General features: G+C 35.1%; 1 protein-coding gene across 1 annotated transcript in view; it reads left to right on the top strand.

Moving 5' to 3' along the window:
• ZNF148 (zinc finger protein 148) overlaps nucleotides 1-13,882 on the top strand; it is a 46,896-nt gene extending 33,014 nt beyond the window's left edge. Inside the window, exons 4-7 of the mRNA XM_024215837.2 lie at nucleotides 661-784; nucleotides 1,433-1,516; nucleotides 8,867-8,985; nucleotides 9,266-13,882. Coding sequence (XP_024071605.1) covers nucleotides 661-784; nucleotides 1,433-1,516; nucleotides 8,867-8,985; nucleotides 9,266-10,861 — 1,923 coding nt within the window. The 3' untranslated portion in view covers nucleotides 10,862-13,882. The remainder of the gene's footprint in view (nucleotides 1-660; nucleotides 785-1,432; nucleotides 1,517-8,866; nucleotides 8,986-9,265) is intronic.
• Nucleotides 13,883-20,373: the final 6,491 nt, after the last annotated feature.

The raw sequence follows: 20,373 nt of genomic DNA, 5'->3' as shown, positions 1-20,373 counted from the left end.
TGTACCATGACATTATATCAAAGAATTAGAAAGCAAGGCTAAGGGAATAGAATGGAAAATAACTAAACAATTAAAGAGTTACTTTGATACTTCTGTACTGACATTTTATATGTAACTGGACAGGAGTACAGTTTTATTAGTCCAGTCTTATTTTTAGCTATGATGTGCAGTAGCAGACAGGTTATGTGGTTACTCAGGGATAAGCTTTTATACATCTTGACAATCATACATTCTTGCTTTATTTCCACAAAGATCATACAGCATTCCACTTATCCTTTAAAATATGATCATCCGTGGTGCTGTGCCAAAGATGATTTGGTTACTTTACCTCCTTCCCAACAGATGGAGAAAGTAAACACTGACATTTAAAGTGACTCCACTCTGAATAGGGAAGCTGTAAGCTGGTTTTCCCATCAATTGCTTTTGTCTCCAGCAGGTGGAAATATCTCTTGACAACTGATGATACACAAGTTTGGAACAGGCGGTTGTTGCAAATGTAAAACCAAAATCCTGTCGGTGTAGATTTATAGAAGTTAGCACTATTTTTACCTGAAATATTTGAATTTTCTGCATTACAAATTTATTTTATGTTTTGTTTTGTAGTTAATAAAACATCTTTAGTGGGTAGTGTGAGAACAAATTTTACTTTTTTTAAAATAGATCCTTACAATAAATGAGGATGGATCACTTGGTCTGAAAACCCCCAAATCTCATGTTTGTGAGCATTGCAATGCTGCCTTTAGAACCAACTACCATTTACAGAGACATGTCTTCATTCATACAGGTACTGCTTAACTTCACTTGTCTTTTCTACTATATAAAGATCTGTTTACTCACAGTAAAATTGTTTTCAGCTCTATGCGAATTTCAGTTCTAAGAGTGTAGGTTACTTGGCATCTAAGCTTAGTGATTCCATGCACCAAAGTGTCAAAAGAATACCAGAAAAAATATCAACATATGTTCATTAAACTGAGGATATAACTGTTTACAAGGTTTCTTTTCTTTCTTTATCAGAAAGTAATGGGTTGACTTGTAGCCTAAGTGCCAAAATTGACCCCTTTGTAAAATGTGCTCTAGATGCTTATCTGCCTGATGAGGTATCTCTGGTTCGGAGAAATGAAAACGGAACTTACCATTATAATAGCTTGCCGGAACCCAAAATGCAGACTTATGCCAGCATCATGATTGATTTTGTTCTTGAGGAAATTACAGCCATTTCAGCTTCAACTCCTCCATGTTTTTGTTAATGTGACTCATGGGGAGAATTTTTAAGTCCATATAGTTAGTAGGGATAAATTTTTTGGTATTAGACTATTTTGGAATTCGCTCAGATGCTGGTTTCTTATAGACAACTATTTTATTCCTCAAAGTTATCATCAGAAACAACAGTTTGTAGTTATTAACTTATGGATGTGGAATTATATTGTTCAAGGTGAAAAACCATTTCAGTGCAGTCAATGCGACATGCGTTTCATACAGAAGTACCTGCTACAGAGACATGAGAAGATTCATACTGGTGAGTATAGTGCCTTGAGTATCTTTATTGGCGTGCTTAAAGAACTGTTTCCCAAATCAGGCCAGGTTTCCAATAATAAGTGTGCAGCTTAATATCCTGTTGGAGTTTGTTTTGATTTTAACATATATGATACAAAATATTTAGAAGTGATTTTAGTTCTGTGCTTTAGCCTTGCTTCTCTTTTCTTTGGCTGCAAAGTGAGTGTAAACTGTAGTGAGAAAATATGGGAATTAAGTATTATTCTTAAAATAGTCCCACAGTGGCAAATCATAAAGTTTGTTTAACAACCCATGATTTTTTTCAATCTTCTCTTTTGTCATATAAAACTGACTTTTTCACTAGGGTCTTCAGAGCTTAGAAAATTGCTTATTTCCTATTGAATTAAAGGAAAACTATCAGGACTGTAATGGCCAAAATGCCTAACCCTCGAGGTATTAGCATCAGCATTACTTTTCACTCTATTTTAAAAGTTTTAATGCAGAAATATTCTAATATATTTTAAAATATTTTATATGTATATATATAATAGGTCAAATAAGGCCCAAATTTTAAAACAAATGAGAGTTAGTTTATGCGCATTTGTTTATTTTTGTCTTATTGCAATGTGCAAAACCACATTCTCTAACAGGTTTGGCTTTATTGGGTTTTTGGCATTTTGGTGCATGGCCTTTCAATCCCTCTGTAAATATTTTGTGATATGGTCCTTTTGGACTGGATGCCAATTTCTCAGCCTCTTTTACAGAAAAGCAGAGCTGGTGAATGTGCACAGTGTTTCTTGGCTGTAGCATTTAAATGGATATGAATGCTACTAATGTGAAGGTGTGTGTATGAAAGTTGAGAAAGTTAAAAACTCTGCTAAATGAATTTTTGAGCAGTGTACAGAGAGTTACATGCACAAGTACCCTGTTGTTAATGGGATTTCTGTGTCTTATGTTGCCATGAATCCAGACTTAGTAGGTTTCCTTTGGCCAGTCAGCCACAGAAAAGTCCCACATTCTTTTTCTGTCCAATGGCTTTGCTCTATTCCTAGTTTTTCCTCTGGCTCTGAATTGGTGAACTTCACTCTGGAGAAACTGCTGCCTTCACTCTTTGTAGATATTATTCTTGTCAAGAATGGATCACACACCCCCCCCCCCCCCCCAAAAAAGAAAAAAGAAAGCAGGAAAGGGTTTACATGTTGTCACATTTTGCAAAATCATTTTTTCTGCAGATTATTCCCTGTAGATAGCTTCGAAAATGAGCTAAGTACAAGCATTATATAAATGTCACTAGTACAGTATTTTTGAAATTCAACATTTCCAGCCCTAGAGAGAAAGCTGCTATGTTGCTTTTAGTGTTGGTTTGTTTGTTTATGGCAACTCTTGAATAGGTGTGTTAGTCTTTTGTGTATAAGAGAAAAAAACTGCAGTCTTAACAAATTAACCTTACTGTTTGCTGAACTTTTGGAAAAATATTTTCCCCCTCTCCTCAGCCTCCTACTGACTTGCATAGTTTGGTAATTTTCTCTTGGAACTGCAATAGAGGATTCTAACACCATTAGAACACTGGTGTTTCCCAGATGACAGTTAAATGAGTGCTTAGGACAATCTCCACTGGGGTAATTCTCTGCTTTACTGAGCATGCAGTCAGTAGGGGCTGCCTTGCAATCTTAACAAGTCCCAGTGAGCTGTGATTATTATATTTATATGGCTTATTTGAAAAAAAGGAAAGAACTTTTTTTGGTTGTCTTAAAAAGTTTTCTAAAGTTCATTTAGTAAATAAATAGAAAATGTAGTGATGGAACCTCTGGACCTTTGTTATACAGGAGGCCAGACTAGATGATCACAGTGGTCCTTTCTGGCTTTATAATCTGTGGATTTTGGTGTCCTGCCCCAATTTTAGCTTGGCTCCTTACAGTCTACATACCTAAAAATCCTTCTGTATTTTAATTTAGATATGGTATTCTTTACCACTGGTCCTAAATTGTTGTCTAGTGTTGCGGTATGCTATTCAACAGTTGCATACTGGGATCTTCCAAATAATTTACATTTTAAGATTGCCTTCTAGGGCTAGAAGGTGAATACTGTCTCCATGATTTTACTCTGGGGGGGGGAAAAAAAAGTATTTTCCTTGGACTTCAACTTCAGTACTGCCATAGATTCTTTATAGTCTGTAAAGGGTGAGAATCCATGGGAAGTATTTCTGCCTAGCTCTCCCTTTCTCTTTTGTAAACAGTTTTGGTTTTCTTCATTTCCCAACCCTCAAATGCAGTGGGTCTGATTTGTCTTTATTGCTAGTGAAATGATCCTATATTGTTTTTCAACTTTGGTACAGTGTTCAAAAGATTAAATAGTAACAGAATGTTTTTTTGCCTTTTTAAGATTTTTATCCATTCTCCAACTACCTGTATTAAGATTGCTGAAGACAACACTAACACAGTCAGTAGTCCCATTAATATCTTTGTAAAAGCAGGGAACTTAGAGGTGCTCCAACCAGTAGCAGTAGGTATGGTTTCTGTTCTTGGAACTATTGCCTCAAATTAAATACTGTTCAAAGAAGGTAGGAAGTCATCATTCAACAGCCCTTATTCTGTGTAGGCAATTAACAAGTTGCATTAATACAAAATCATGTTACCTAGAAACAGCCACACTCGGGAAGAGGGTGATAACCATAAAGAGCAGCTGCTAGTTGTAATTTTTATTATTCTGCTTGTTGCTAATGATACTGAGAATCAACATTCAATTTGTGGGAGGAGGGAAAATCATAAGTAGACTACTACTTTGGTGTTCTTAGGTCACTGGCTCCTGAAGAGAACAACACCACAGGCTTTCTTCAAATCTCTTCTGCTTTGTTTTCACTGATGGAGATTTCTGCACCAGCTCCCTACCTCTGCGTTCTAGCCTCACGTCCTAATTCTTTAATCCAGCTCACTTCACATTTTGAGTAGACATTTCCCTAGTTTAAGAGAAGAAGATTGTGTCTTAATGATCTTATCAATTCACATAATGTGTCCTGGTTCAAAAGTTGGATAGAATTTTACAAAAAAGTCTACCTCAAAAAATAGATAAAATAGTCTTGGGACTAACAAGACATCTGCCAAACATAATTGCTCTATCACTCTGCTTTGATGTTGCTTGCCTTTTCTACTCCTTTGTCTAAATTTTGTGTTTAGATTGTAAGCTCTTCCTAGGGGTTTGCTTGCATAACTGTTAAGCGTCCTGTTCACTACTCTTTGTAGCTGCACTTTATAAATACATTTTAGAATTAATATTAACAGACCTCCAGTACAGACATGTCCAAAACATCTGAGATGATTTTTCTTTTATACGATTTAGATCAATAACCTGCATAATATATTGTACATTCCATTTAAGTTATTCCTTTCCTGCTATATGCAGTCTTTTCCCACTCATTAACCCAGTTAAGGAAAATATGTCCTCACTCTTTCCCTAGTTTAAAGAAGAAGATTGTGTCTTAATGATCTTATCAATTCACATAATGTGTCCGGGTTCAGAAGTTGGATAGAATTTTACAAAAACATCTACGTTCAGATTTCAGCTCTGTAAAATGGTTTACAGTAGGCATCAGATCATCTTAAGACTAGAAGAATTTTCTGATACATTTTTAATACTTTTCTAACATACTCATCCTTACAGAGATTTAAACCAGAGTTAACCGTGGTATTAACTTCACAGACTCACCTTCACAAGGCATTTCTTAATCTTATCTGGAAGAACATTATGCCACTCTGCTGAATAATATCATCTTCCTAGATGTAGCAGCTCATTTGGGAATAGTTTATTCAAATCAAGATTCCTGCTGTTTCCAGTCAAGATCTAGACAGAAATAATGTTTAGATTTGAAGGAATACTTAGTGTATACCCGCAAAGGCCCCAAATTCTCTCTTATGATCTGACCCATTCACACTTTTCAAATGTTGTAAAGGGGACAGATAACTGGCAGTGTAACCTATCAGCATATTTCCCCATCTCACCCCGCCGAGGGCTTACCCAGTTAGAGTAAAGCAGTGTAAGGGCTCTACAACAGTCCATTTATGGAGCCCCTGGGGCATGCTTAGGGGTGAGAAGCGTGTGAACAGAGCACTCTATGCTCCAGCCTTTACGGGTTGGCAGAATGACTTCTACAGGGATGTTAAAGCTAAAATAAGTTTGAGCTTTCTCTAGTGTTCCCATTTGGGCTGCGGAGGCCAAAATGTGGGAGGCAAAGCCACCTTTGCGCCAACCCCAGAGTTAGGTTTTAGAGGGGGACTTAAATGACAGTAGGGAGGACATTTGGTAGACAAGAAGCAGGAAGTTGTTCCAAAAGTAGGGACAATGTGATAGCACAAAATTGGGAATGGTAGGAAACAGGAAAAGGAAACAGCAAGGAAAAAGGATTGAAAGCAGGATAGGGAATTATGGGAGTGATATGGAGTTTAAAACTAGAGCAGAAATATAGATGGGACAAAATTTTTAGGGCTTTGAAGGTAAAGGTGAAGTTTTTGAACTTGATTCAAGAAGCAGGTAGAAGGTTAGGCAAAAATACAATAGTATGGTAAAAGTGGTATAAACACCTAGATAAATAAGTGTGAAAGTACTGATCTGATTACAGTGAAAGTGGAGAGAGATCGAGAGATCATTTTAATAATGGCTAAACTGAGTAGACTGGAGTTGGAGAGGCTAGAAGGCCAGAGAGGAGAAACGTATGATATTCAATACAAGATATGACCACGTTATGAGCAAGTGGGTAGTGAAGAAAACCAGATTTTGGTGATAGTATTAAAAAGGAAGAAGTAACAAAGGTTAGCAAGAGACTAGATGTGGAAGGAGGAAGAGAGAACTCAAAGACGATACTGAGCTTGTGAGCCTGGGGGGAAGGAGCAGCAAAGAGCGCTCAGGATGGAAGATAAGTTCAGTTTTTGAGAGAATAAATTTGAGATGGCAACAGGCCATCCAAGAGGAGGTATCTGAGAAGCACTGGAGATGCAAGACTCAGTAGCTGGCATTGGAAGTTATCTGCATAAAGGTGAGAGATGAAACCGTGGTAGCTGATGGGGTCACCAAGAGAGACAATAAGATGATCTAAAAAGGTCTTTTCTTTTCTAGTTTCTATGAATCAAATTTCCATGGTTTTATTGTAGGTGTGTCTAATTATATAATTGAAGAATAATAATACTCAGAAAATTAAAATGTAAGCTTCAATAGTAGGCTACTTATAGTAGATGTAGAATCTGTTCACTACATGGATATTGGAAGAAAGGTTACATAGAATGTATACAGTTTTTTTTAATTCTGCATCATCTATTTGGAATTCTAAGTAATAATGACGTAAAACTGCAGTACTATACAATTTTAGTGTCTTATATGAGGCTTTAGCCATGCCACCCTCATTTACATTAGTACTGGGATGTGGTTAAATTCCTCTATATTGAGTGGAAAATATACCTCTGAATATCAATAAATTCATAACTTGGTAATAATGAGAACAGATAACACAGTGTCACATAACCTCAGATGGAAAGGGTGGAACAATCTAAACCTTACTTCTAGAAACAAAGGAAGGATGCCAGTATTGTCTGCAATAAAAAACATTGTGTTGTTTTCCAGGACCAAAACCACTTTGGCAGATGCTGTCAGCAGAATCCCTGTTTTCTATCTCATTAAATCACAAGATTGCATAATAAATATTCAGAAAAAAGAACAATCAGTCACATCAACAATAAATAAGTTTGACATTGGAGAACAAAACGATAACCACATTCCAAATGCAGAGGCTTAGATATGGTTATTGAGAAGTGGTAGGACTGCTATATTATTTATGTCTAGATACTGTAATTCCTATTTCCTGAAGAGATTTACATCTATACAGAATTCACTCTGTATTATAATACCCAATTGGCCAAGATGATACTGGTTTAATTTATTTTTTTTTTATTTAATTTTGCCCGAGTCTCTCTTCATTATGAAAGATGGAACTTTTTTCCTGGACAAATACCAGGATCTCAGTAATTTTTTCCTTTTAAAAAACTAGTTTATATGGGAATATGTGTAATTAATTAGGTATCAGGGGGTAGCCGTGTTAGTCTGTATCCACAAAAACAATAAGGAGTCCGGTGGCACCTTAAAGACTAACAAATTTATTTAAGGTGCCACCAGACTCCTTGTTGTTTTTGTAATTAATTAATTAATTCATTCATAAAGAGTTATGTGCCATAGCTTTGCAGATTGTTTTGCAGTTATTAAAAAGACAAGATTTCTGCCTTTATTCTACAGTCTTGAAGCCTTAATATTACATCTATAATGCAAGAGATGTCCTGCTCTTCAGGTGAATTCCATTAAATAACAGTGAGTTCCTGTAAAAGAGAGACACTCTGCAAGACAGGTAGATTTTTGTTAGGCTTCATCAGACAAACATAGACAATGGAGATAGCAAAAGACAAAAGTTAAAACAAAGAGAGATAATCAGGGTTATTTTATAATGTGAATGGATCTTTGTAAATTTTGTTTATTTTTAAATAAGAACAAATTAGGCGAGACGTATAGGTAGCACTGGAGTGGAAGTAGCATTCAGAATATGGTGTCTGAACAAATGAATAATGTGACAAAGGGAAAGACTTCCATTTCCATTTGCCAGAATGACTTTAACTACAGAGATTTGTTGTTTTTATATTTAATTACAAAAAGAAAAGGTCAAGTGAACGTGCCTTTTACTTATTATTGGAACTATTCTAGAAATCAAACCAAAATGCTTAAATTGTTTAGGGCCATTATTTCAGCTTTTCATACAGATATGGAGAGAAAGAAGAGGGAGAACTATAGAAAATTACACAAATATTTTAAACATTTTTAACCACTGACATCTTGAAAATTTAAATTTCTTTTTTAGAAAATGGAGTCAAATGGTGCAAGGAAGGTGAAAGAATGTAGGCCTTGTCATCAGTACAGTCTTCTCATTGTCCTAAATATGTATTTTTGGCAACAATTCATCTTGAAATATATTTTTCTGTCCATGCAATCTTTGGTAACACTTTGATGGATTTACAGTACATATCTGCACGTAGGGAACAGAGATGGAAATAGAAACTGGTTACTTAAAATTTCCCCCTTTTTTTTTTAATTAGAATTTCTTGGTATAATATTCCCTTTTTGCTTTCCTTCATGGTATTCTTGACATATTAGTGAGTACTAGGGAAAATTGAGACTTATATGAACGAACACAGATTGCCTTTTCAACAGGAGCATATTAAATCCTCTTCTCCGTTACTTCCAGTAGAGGCTAGTAATATTTGCCAACGTTACCGTATGGAATAACTGTATGTTTTTCTGTTTTTATTTTGTTTAAACTATATTTTAATATAATGACTGTTTTTAGGTGAAAAACCATTTCGCTGTGATGAATGTGGTATGAGGTTCATACAGAAGTATCATATGGAAAGGCACAAGAGAACTCATAGTGGGGAGAAGCCTTACCAGTGTGAATATTGTTTGCAGGTAAGATGGTTAATTGAAATAATTCACATCATTTTAAAAACTGAAATAACAAACCTGATTCTAAAGTAATACACATAAGAATTTCTCTAAATTTTGAAGTCTGACAAGCCTACAAATCGATGTAGAAAAAATTATACTAATGCAAACTGAATGTATGTTGTAGGGCAGCCTTCAGTTGAAGTGGCCTGAACTGTGTGTGAATTAACGAGTAAATTACTTACAATCAAAGATGGCTTTTCTTATTTATATATTTTTCTCTAACTTAAAATATCCTCTACAGTACTTTTCCAGGACTGACCGTGTGCTGAAACATAAACGTATGTGCCATGAGAGCCGTGACAAGAAACCTAATAGAAGTGCCACCAAAGTTGGCCTTTTGACATCTGAGGAAGATCCTGGCTTCTCTACACCGATGAAAGACAGCTCCTTGCCAAAGAAGAAAAGGCAGAAAACAGAGAAAGTAAAGTCTGTGGACAAGGAAATTGGAGATAAATCAGAACAGAAGAAGGATAAAAATGACTACTTGCCTTTGTACTCTGCCAGTGCTAAAGTAAAGGATGAATATATGGTGGCAGAATATGCTGTTGAGATGCCACATTCTTCTGTCAGTGGGTCACATTTAGAAGATGCAAATTCTGGAGAAATACACCCACCTAAACTGGTTCTCAAAAAAGTTACTAGTAAGAGAAGTCTAAAACAGCCACTTGAGCAAAGTCAGACCATTTCACCTTTATCTACATATGAAGAGAACAAGGTTTCAAAGTATGCCTTTGATCTTGTGGATAAACAAGGTTTATTGGACGCAGATGGTAATGCTGACATTGACCAAGTTGATACTTTACAGGAAGGACCCAGTAAACCTGTACACAGCAGCACTAATTATGATGACGCAATGCAGTTTTTAAAGAAAAAGAGGTATCTGCAAGCGGCTAGTAATAATAGTAGAGAATATGCCCTGAATGTAGGTACTATAGCATCTCAACCTTCAGTAACACAGGCAGCTGTAGCAAGTGTCATCGATGAAAGTACCACAGCATCCATATTAGATTCACAGGCACTGAATGTGGAAATTAAAAGTAACCATGACAAAAATGTCATCCCAGATGAGGTGCTTCAAACCCTACTAGATCATTATTCCCACAAGGCTAATGGACAACATGAAATATCTTTCAATGTGACAGATACTGAGGTGACCTCCAGTATATCAATCAATTCTTCTGAAGTATCTGAGGTCACCCAGTCTGAAACTGTTGGAACAAGCTCTCAAGCTTCCTCATCAGATAAAGCCAGTATGTTACAAGAATATTCAAAGTTTCTACAGCAAGCGTTGGACAGAACTAGCCAAAATGATGCCTATTTGAACAACCCAAGCCTTAATTTTGTGACTGATAACCAGACTCTTACAAACCAGCCATCATTCTCTTCCATAGACAAACAGGTCTATGCTTCTATACCTGTCAATAGCTTTCGATCGGGAATGAACTCTCCATTAAGAACAACTCCAGACAAGTCTCATTTTGGACTAATGGTTGCTGATTCCCAGCACTCTTTTCCCTTTTCAGGTGATGAGGCAAATCATTCTTCCTCCTCCTCTACACAGGACTTCTTGGATCAAGTGACTTCTCAGAAGAAAGCAGAGGCACAGCCTGTCCATCAGGCTTATCAAATGAGCTCCTTTGAGCAGCCCTTCAGAGCTCAATACCATGGAGCAAGAGCTGGAATATCACCTCAGTTTAGCACTGCCAACGGACAGGTGAACCTGCGAGGGCCAGGGACAAGTGCTGAATTCCCTGAATTTCCCTTGGTGAATGTAAATGATAATAGAGCTGGGATGACTTCTTCACCTGATGCCACAACGGGCCAGACTTTTGGCTAAGAAAATCTTTGTAAATAATATTGGCACTTTAGAACAGATCTGTCAAGAGTGGTGTTGCTCTGTATAAGATGGAGTGCTGTACAGCTTTTAAGAACGTTGTGTTATAACAAAAGTAAGCTGATATAGCAAGATCAATAACTTCATTTTTGGTTAGTCCACCAGTCATTGAACTGCCTTACATGTTGTCTCCCCTATAAAAGGCAGTTTATTACTCACTTGTTCGAGACCAGAAACTTGCTCTTTTACATACACTTAAATTTAAAACAAAACAAAAAACCCCAGGTAAGGTTTCCTCCCATACTAGTTTCCTATTTGGTTTCATTGTACGTTCTTGGGAGAACAGTAATTGTCATATTGTCATTTTCTAAGCTTGTCAGTGTAGTCATTGCTCTTCAGTAGGGAACCTAAATATAGTAAACAGAATAAACTAAAAGTTTAAATGTCAAGCGATTATGGCTAAACCACATTGGTGTATTCTATAGAAATACCCTTTCTTCCCTCTTTCTTAAAATGAAGTATATGCCATATGCCCTTTATTTTTGCTTTGCATTACACTGAGCTGTGTTTTGGAGGAAAAAAGTAATAATAAATTCTGATAGACTAACTCCATTATTTAAAAGTCTAATTAATTTAAAATACTTTAAAAACTTTTTTAGCAAAATATATGTCTGCTAATGCATTTACTTCAGTCCTGAAGTGTGTTGCATATTTCTTTGTACAGTTGAACCTAGACATAACTTTTTGATTCTTTCACATGCAGATATCAAGATTTTGAAGTTTTAGTTAAAATACTCTGTAGATTACATTCCCGATTACATAAAGCTTACACAAATTGTGTATTCCAAGATTTTAAAGCTTAATTGTACTTTACCCTGCATATTCACAGTGATTAACAAAGAGCACTTAGATTCTATTTGATATTTTTTGATTTCTCAAAGAATAAAAACTATTTTAGATTTTTAGGTCTGATATGGCTGCATCATTATCATCTCATACAACACTGATTAATATTTTTAATATAAAATGAGATTGGAATTTCTTAGCTTCTGTAAAAACTGGTTTAATTTTCTCTATCTAGAACTTTGACAATTCAGATAATTAAACATACTAAAGCATCCCAATAAGCTGAAGAAGTGGGCCTTCTAATTGCATATCTTTTTAGCGATTTCTTAATGAACAATGTTCATTACAATTTTACCAACCAAAACTGTTGACTAATGCTAGTGAACAGAATTTTTTTTCAGTATAGATGAATGATCAGAAGCTTTTGTTGCATTTCACAGTATAAATAAACTGCAAACTTTATCCCTGTACCATGAATATGTTTTTTTAATAGTACTTTGGCTTGAAGTATACAGTAAGGTACGATAAATAGTTCTGTGTGCATTTTTAAGGTGGTGAAATTGGAATAACATAAATGTGTTGTATAGTTTAAGTTAACAATTTTAAATTTTTGAACTTTATGTTCATTCTTTTGCACCTTTCCCTAGAGGATACACGGTCAGGTAGTTTAAGGCAGTTTAAACCTAATATTGTGGGTTGATTAACCATTAAGTGGGGATACAGATAAGGATGCATACATCCCTTTACAGCACTGTCCTTGGCTGACATCTCTCAAATGAAACCATCAGCTCGGAGAGGAGGTTGAGCCCCATCGTACTGAAGAACACCCTCCCCTGCCAGCAGACTCGAGGAGTGGGAGAGTGCAACTTACCCATTCCCAAAATACTAACCACATATTATTGTTTTGCATCATCGTAGCTGCAGTAACTCCGTTGGGCCCATTTTAGGAAGAAAGTTCATCTGGAATCCATAGACTGCACCTCAAGTGGCCAGGGAGATCGTTTACATGAGCTTCCTGCATAACTCATTTGTATACAGTGAGACCAGATTCTTATTGCCCTGTGATGGCCTTAACTATTCTTAGGATTCATTGGCCCAATGTGCAGCTGTTTTATGATGCTGCAAGGGGTTATATACCCTACCACTTTCTTACAGTAACAGGTCTGAAGATTTGGCCCTGAGTTAAGTAGAAAAATAAACATCAAGAGAGAAAAGCGAAATCATTGTACAATATTAGTGATACATAAGGAAACATCTTTAAGAGAATATTTTTAACCTGGTTGTGTCCCTTGAATTTTTTCTACATTATTGTTTTAGTCTCCTGTCCTACGTGCATAGACATACACACGTGTATGGCACCTAACTCACAACAAGAAACAGCCTATCATGAAGCAGATATCTCATTTCCATTAAATATTACTTCCGTCACATCCTAGCTTTCACTGTCCCCTTAGATCTACATCGGCATCTTTGGTTTAATATCCCACCATTGCAAATATATGTCCATTTATTTACCATTGTTTTAAGAAAATTCCCTTGGGGCTAGATTATTACAGCACTTAGTTGGACACACAGGGAAATAAGAGGGAGTAAGGCCTACTCGGTCCTTGCCAGATTGATGACTGGCTATGTTGGAGAGGGCAGGGGCTACTCTGCTGATACTCTGTTGTGAGAAAGTGGCTGGGGGGGGGGGGGGGGAGAGAACCTTGGCTCCACTCTCTCTGCACACTAGCCAGAATAGTTAACTTTGTGCATAGTGGTGAGTAAGGTGTTTCACACAATGGGTTAAATAACTTGCTTCTCCCCAGAGGAGGAATTGTGGTTCCCAGGGTCACAGTTCATTCTCTGGTGTGTTCCTGGGGTATTACAGCTGTGCTCTGTGACGTAGGGCAAGATGTAAAGTCCCCACTCTGTCCCATGGTGATTATTTTGTAGACTTACTTTATACATATAGATAGAGGCAGTACTAGTAGTTAATCCGTGGAAACTTAGGCTTTTTCTACCTGGAGAAATTTACCAGCAGAATTCTTCCAATATGATTTTGTTGCTGTAGTTATACCAGTATTGTTCTGCCAGTAAATTTCCCTCTCTAGATAAGCCTGTATTTTTAACAAGTTCATCATTTAAAAAAATATTTTTCCCTTCAACATGTTTTATTGTTTTACATCCTAACACACACACACACACACACACACACACATATGTACGTGCTTCCCCCCTTTTGATCTGGCAGATGTTTATTCTCATCTGGGCCCCCTATGTATTTGAAAGAACTAAAAATGAAAATGACTTTTTCTTCGCTACATTGTTCATGTACCAGCATTATTAAGCCAGCACACTTTTGGGAATAGCATTTATATCCCAGCAAGCCAACAGTAGAAGCTCTTACATTATTTTAGAAGTTGTGAAAGGTGTGGATGTGTGCGCGTGTAAGGTGGAATCTTTTATGGCTGTTTTTTTCTGTGACAGAGTAAGGATAAATGAAAAACATATATTTAGAAAATTTAGGGCATTTACTCCCAGACAATAATAATTTTAAATAGATAGTATTTGGGGCCTAAATTACTTGACAGTGTCCCTTTGAGCACTAGTCCTTTGTTATGTTTTACCACGATTATAACTAATAATGAAGGAATTGGCTTGCAATGGTATATTAGTAAGCATCTACATTTTCTTGTACTGGTTTGAGAGTGAGTTAATCATAAATGATAAAGTTTGAAGAGGAGGATAGAATTGTGTACTACTATACACTGGTCTTATAAACAGTAATATGAAGAATTTAAATCAGACTTTAAAATGAATTTTTTCATGGTCCTGTGTGTTTCCTGGTGTTGCCTATGGGAAAATTATGGTGCAAGAAGAAAATACAACAACCCCTAAAATACTCATGGTTGTTTAACATTTTTATTACTTTTTATATTTATATTGTAGGTTGTCAATGTTTTGGAGAAAGGGAGCAGTTCAGTGATAAAGGGGAAATACAATAAAATCTTTCTAATTCGCTGATTGCTAATTAACGCACCCCCTAATTCTTACACATACAATCTGCTTTCTCCCGACTCTGCAAAGTATTAATAGTAAAGTACTGTAGTGAAGTCTCACTTTAATAAGTCTGTTACTTCAACCAAGTATACTACAGAACATTTATTAGTATACTCTGAAGTAGTATAATGGAAACTAACTACAGTTGTCGCAATAAATGAACGAAGTACATTTTGTGATGTGATATTCTTGCCTTTGTTTGCTTGCTCACTTGCTACTTCTCAAAATTCAGTCATTTGTAATGGTTTTCCAAGTCATTACCGTGCATTAATGGGGTTCTACTGTGGCTTTTTCAAAAATGTTTGGTTTTCCCTCTGAAAAATCTGGATATAAACAATATATTCTGTGCTTGTTTTGATTATTTTTAAGTTAGCCTCATGTGCAGCAAAAAGTTGAAAATGACCCAAATAATCTACTTTGAATTTTGCAGTATTTCATTATTCTGTGTATGTAAATTTGCAAACTGAATTTTCTTGTTAGTTTTTTTTTTTTAAATTAACTTCATTACAAATTGCAGGGAAATTCCTAATATTCCTGGAATACATTTGGAAACTTTAGCAGGGAGACATATGCTTGTGCTATGGTTACTTGAGTTGGTACCAATACACTTGTGGACTTTCAAATTATGTGGTCAATACTGAGGCAAAATAATAATTTTATGCTTTATTAGTGTTAAAAGTTCTACTAAATGGAAGCCTTGTAATTTTGAAAGTTCATTCATTTTATGTTGGTGCATGTTTATGTTAAGCATGTAACACATTAAACTAGAATTCACTTTTTCAAAGAACTTGTACTAAGAAAGTATTACTGTTAATGAAAAACACCTTTAAGTTTAAATTTGAACTTTTGTTCAGTTTTAAATTGCTTTAAGTCAGGGAAATAAATTTTATAGTTGCTTTTGTTATACTCTGCATATAAAAACCTTATGTTTCCTTTTAAAAACTATTTCTTTTCTTAGGATACACAAATTGAGGCGAGCAAACATTTCTAAGAGTTGTTTCTTGCTTTCCTTAATCCAATGGATGGAAAGGTAAAATTGTGTAAACGACATTATTTTATTTTTTTATGCAATATCTTGCTGTAAATATGATTTATCAAATAAGGATGTACCTATGATTGAATCTTTGATTCTGCACAGTTAGAGTTTATATATAAATATAAATGTGTCTTGACAATCAAGGACTTATGTCAGTCTTCCTTTATGATGTTTATTATTGTTATGCATTCCATTTGTTTGAATTGAGTACCAGTGTGGAAATCTGTATTGTCTGTAAAGTATGTAATGTTTTTATAGCTTGTTTAAAAAAAACCCCCACAAAAATGCTGTAAATATATACAAACTGATCACAGTACTGCTTTATGTTAGAAGGCATATGATGTTGTACTGTATGTAAGCAATAATACATGACAGTGCTAACTTTACAAGTAGCATAAGGATAGTTCCAAAAATAGTTTTGGAGTTAAATAGCCTTGTTTGAGTTAATCAATATTCTTAATCATTTTTTATAAATAAATTCAACTGTCCTCCTGTTGGAGTATATAACATTGTTTACACAGCACAATTTCAGTCACAGAGGAGACAGGCTTTAGATTTATGACTTCGTCTGTACACGCTTTCAGTAAGAAATGAATGGCTTTACTGCACTTCTGCGAGATGAGGAAGACTGCAAAAGTTTAGTTTTAAAGGAAGAGAGATACTTTTCTGCTTCTGTGCTGATTCCTGACAATTCTTGTACTTTAATTCAGAGTCCTTAAGTCCTGATACTGACCTGATGTGACTTGGGGCTCCAATATAAAGGAATAGTTCTCTTCATAATTCATATACAGTTAAATAGTGACTCTACAAGTTGTACGTTCATTTTACGTGCTTATTTTTTAAGTGTGAGTTATCCTCAACTGATGAAATGGGTTTATTCAGTTATTAAGGTGTCAAACTTACTATAGTTTGAACTGACTAGGTATTGGATGGTAGAGTGTGGCATAGCTATTTGAACACAGTCATCACTGCTTTAGAAAGAACACAGATTTATAAATGTAAATGACCTACATTTTATAAGAGAAATGTTTTTAAATGCTAGTCAGTTATATAATATGTGCTTTGAAGGATTTGCTAGTCCACTTCTGTCACTTTTAGTACACTGGTATCTTTTATATGTAATGTATGCTTTTTATTATTGTAGCAAAACCGTTTCAGTAGAAGGAATTTTGCAACAGTATGGAGGGAATTTTCATTGTCAGAAATGAATTATACTGGATTTTGTCTGTGTACTCTTGTCTTTATTTTAATGCTGTCTGGAAGGGAACTTCGTATCCAAATAAAGCAGGTGACCTTTTATTTCAAGGGCATACTATGTAGTGCTAAATTGAGTCTGGAAATATGATGATTTTGAATACACACACACACACATATATATATATATATGTATGTATGTATGTATGTATGTATGTATGTATAGTGCAACACTGTTACAGTGCATTTTCTGATATAGTGTTATTTTCCTGAAGTCCATATGCCTTCTTTGTATTTCAACTAATAAAAAAAGACCAACACCCTATAGTTAAGTTTTTGGCAGGATAATAGGTTTATTTCAGTGTTAATACAGTATTCCTTTAACCTACACCATCAGTTCCGTCCATTTTACCGTTTGAGTAAAAATAAAAAAAAATCAAAACTCAAGTTCCATCTGTAAAAAAATGTATATAAGTAATAGATGGTTTTATATAAACCTGAAAAGTATGAATTTGTATATTCCTTATGTTTCTGATAGAAATTAGGAGATGAGTCTTAGTTCCTGTGAAATCAGGGATTTCATGACAAAGGGGTGGGTGGGTGTGGGTGTGTGTGTGTGTGAGTGTATGTGTGTGAGAGAGAGAGTTGTCAAAACAAGTATAAAAGGGTTATTTCATTTCAAAGCAGTCTCTAAGCATTTGAATTTAATAATCCATTCAGAAAGGTGAAAAATATTTTGCAGGGAGGTTATTTAACCAGAATTGTTTAGTTCTTAGTGTTTGATCTTGCTCCCATTCAAGTTAATGGGAGTTTTGTTTACTTGAGTGGGAATTTAAAAGAAGAAATGTGCATTGTGTTACTCTAAAATCAAAAGAATAAAACTACTTGATTAGCAGGCTTGGCCAAATGAATTTTTTCATTAACAATACATTTTAAAAGATCGTTTTTCTGCCTTTATTTCTCTTTTAAAAACAATTTTTAAATACTTTGGAAGTTGCTATTCCTATTCATTTGACTGTGATTGTAAATTAAATTTTGCTTGACAAAATATGGCATGAACGATTGGATTGTTGTGCCTGTATAATACAGTGGAAGATGGGTTTTATGCATAGTCATAGTGAATGATATTGTATTCTTAGAATTGATTTATTCATTAAGTGGCTTAATGGGTTTCATTGCTTCTGACATTACTGTTTTCTTATGGTTAACTTAGCCATTTGGGGTTTATAATACCCCTTTATGTATTGTGATACTAAAGGAAATTACGTTATTTGCTTTCATTTTTAATTAATCTATTAGTTTGATAATTTATATTTGCAAATGATGCATTTTAAATGTGGTCACTGGCTGTTTGAAAAATAAAAGTATAGAATACTGTTTTATGAATTAAACTGTTTAGCGGTATTTTTCATGTTAGTTGATTTAAGACAAAATTTGATCTCTTAACATGGCAGACAAAGGCATGTAGAAATATATCAAGTATGCCAGAAATGATGTGGATAATTTTAACAAATAAGTGAAATATTTAAATATTTGGTTATGGGGTACAGCACATTTTCTTAGGGCTTATTTCCTGTTTTTCCCTCCTATAGATTTGGAATATTATTACCACACTTGATACTAATTTTAATTCAGAAATTGTGAGTTGATTGTGTTACTATAGAGTAGGATCACAAAAGATAAGTGAGGCAGATTCTTATGCACACTAATGGCCCTTTACACCACCATGGCACTGTAAAGAGGCCATAGTGTAAATGAGAATCAGGCCTTAGTACATTTAACTGTACATGTCAGAAATGTGAATTTTAATATTGTTTTGAATATATTGGATTAAAAATGCACAGTGTGTAATATATAATTTAATAGAGCATATTCTTCCTGCATTGAAGCAGAATCCATAAGAAGAATTGCAAATCATAGCATTGTGCATTTATAAGGAAGAATAAATCTTGTGATCAAAAATAAAAGCAAGCCCTAGTGACATTATTTTACTGAAATGTTTTAGTATTGATGATTTTGGTATATAATTAAGACCATTTCCAGTAACAAAATCATTTTGAGAAATGTGTAGATCTGTTGATTGGAAATCTGTTTGACTTTGCATAAGAAGTAGACTTGATAGCTCTATCGCAGTATATGTAAAGATGACACACAAAGTCATGTAAACTCTGAGTTAAAGCTAGTATGACTCTCCTTACTCCACTCCTTTTTAGTCTGTGTACTGCTATGCACATTGCTTTCAGTCAGTGCACCATTACATGGTTGTGCAAGCAACGAGAAACATGCATCCCATAAATACGGGTTGAGTACACTATACATATAAATATAGTGCATCACTTCTGTTATGATTTTACTGAAATGTACACATACAGCATTGTAAAGAAAACAATGTATAAAGAGCCACACAAGATATGTAAACATGATTGCAGTCATAATTTTAAAAATGTGTAAAACGAATCTTAGATTGTGGGCGTACTTTGAAATATGACGGAGAAAGTTGCACCTCCTTATTCAGCAGATCTGTTTTCTGTATTCAATTTTCTTACTTTAGTGATATTTATTTTTAGTTATTTTTTTAGTTATTGGAAACAAGGCAACATTTAAATCTGAACTTGGTAGCCTAAGACTGTTGGCTTTCATGCTTTAAATGTAACATTGTCTAATAGTGTAGATCTGTGATCTTGAAAATAGGTACATTTGTCAATAATTTGATGTAATATATATTTATCTACCCCAGTTTTCTTTTAAAAGTAGCAATTGTTGCAAACCAAGCTGGAATACAAATATCCCCTAATTCTTCACTGAGCTAATATTATTGCAAAGAGAATAACACATTAAGCTATCTTTAATATTTGCTATGGTTATCATACAGAGAAGTGTAATCATCTTGCTCTTAATCTGACTTCCTTAACAGCCTGTCCTGTCAGAATTGGTGCTCCTTGTGTTTAGAGGGATACAATCCCTGTCCCTTTAACTTGGAATTTTCCTTTTACTTCATGTGATAAACCATACTGAAGCTCTACTCAGTGATCTACTCACATAAGTGGAGGCTGGTTATTACCAGAGTCTGGAAAAGACTTAATACTGATCTCATCCATCACCCTCACTAAGCCAATGGAGGATTGTTTCCTACAGTAACTAGTGTGATGTTTTGTCTAATCTGTTTCTCAAGACATGGAGTTAAACAAGTGCAAGTCTTTCATTGGGAACCAACAATTTTTTGAGAGGGACTGAAAATGGAACAGGTATGTGTTTTCCTTTCAGAAGTTGGTGAAGCCAGCAACACTGGAATGGTCTTTCAGGTAAGTGGCCTCTTCCTGTATGCCTCCTTTCTACTTCCACTGCAGGGCTCTCCTTCAAGTTCACATGCTCTATCACAGCATCCAACCCATGCTTT

This window comes from Terrapene carolina, unplaced genomic scaffold (genome assembly GCF_002925995.2).
Source record: "Terrapene carolina triunguis isolate 2854851 unplaced genomic scaffold, T_m_triunguis-2.0 Scaffold62, whole genome shotgun sequence".
In the NCBI taxonomy this organism is placed as follows: Eukaryota; Metazoa; Chordata; order Testudines; family Emydidae; genus Terrapene; species Terrapene triunguis.
The sequence above is the reverse complement of the archived record's forward strand: the minus strand, read 5'-3'. Positions and strand labels throughout refer to the sequence as shown.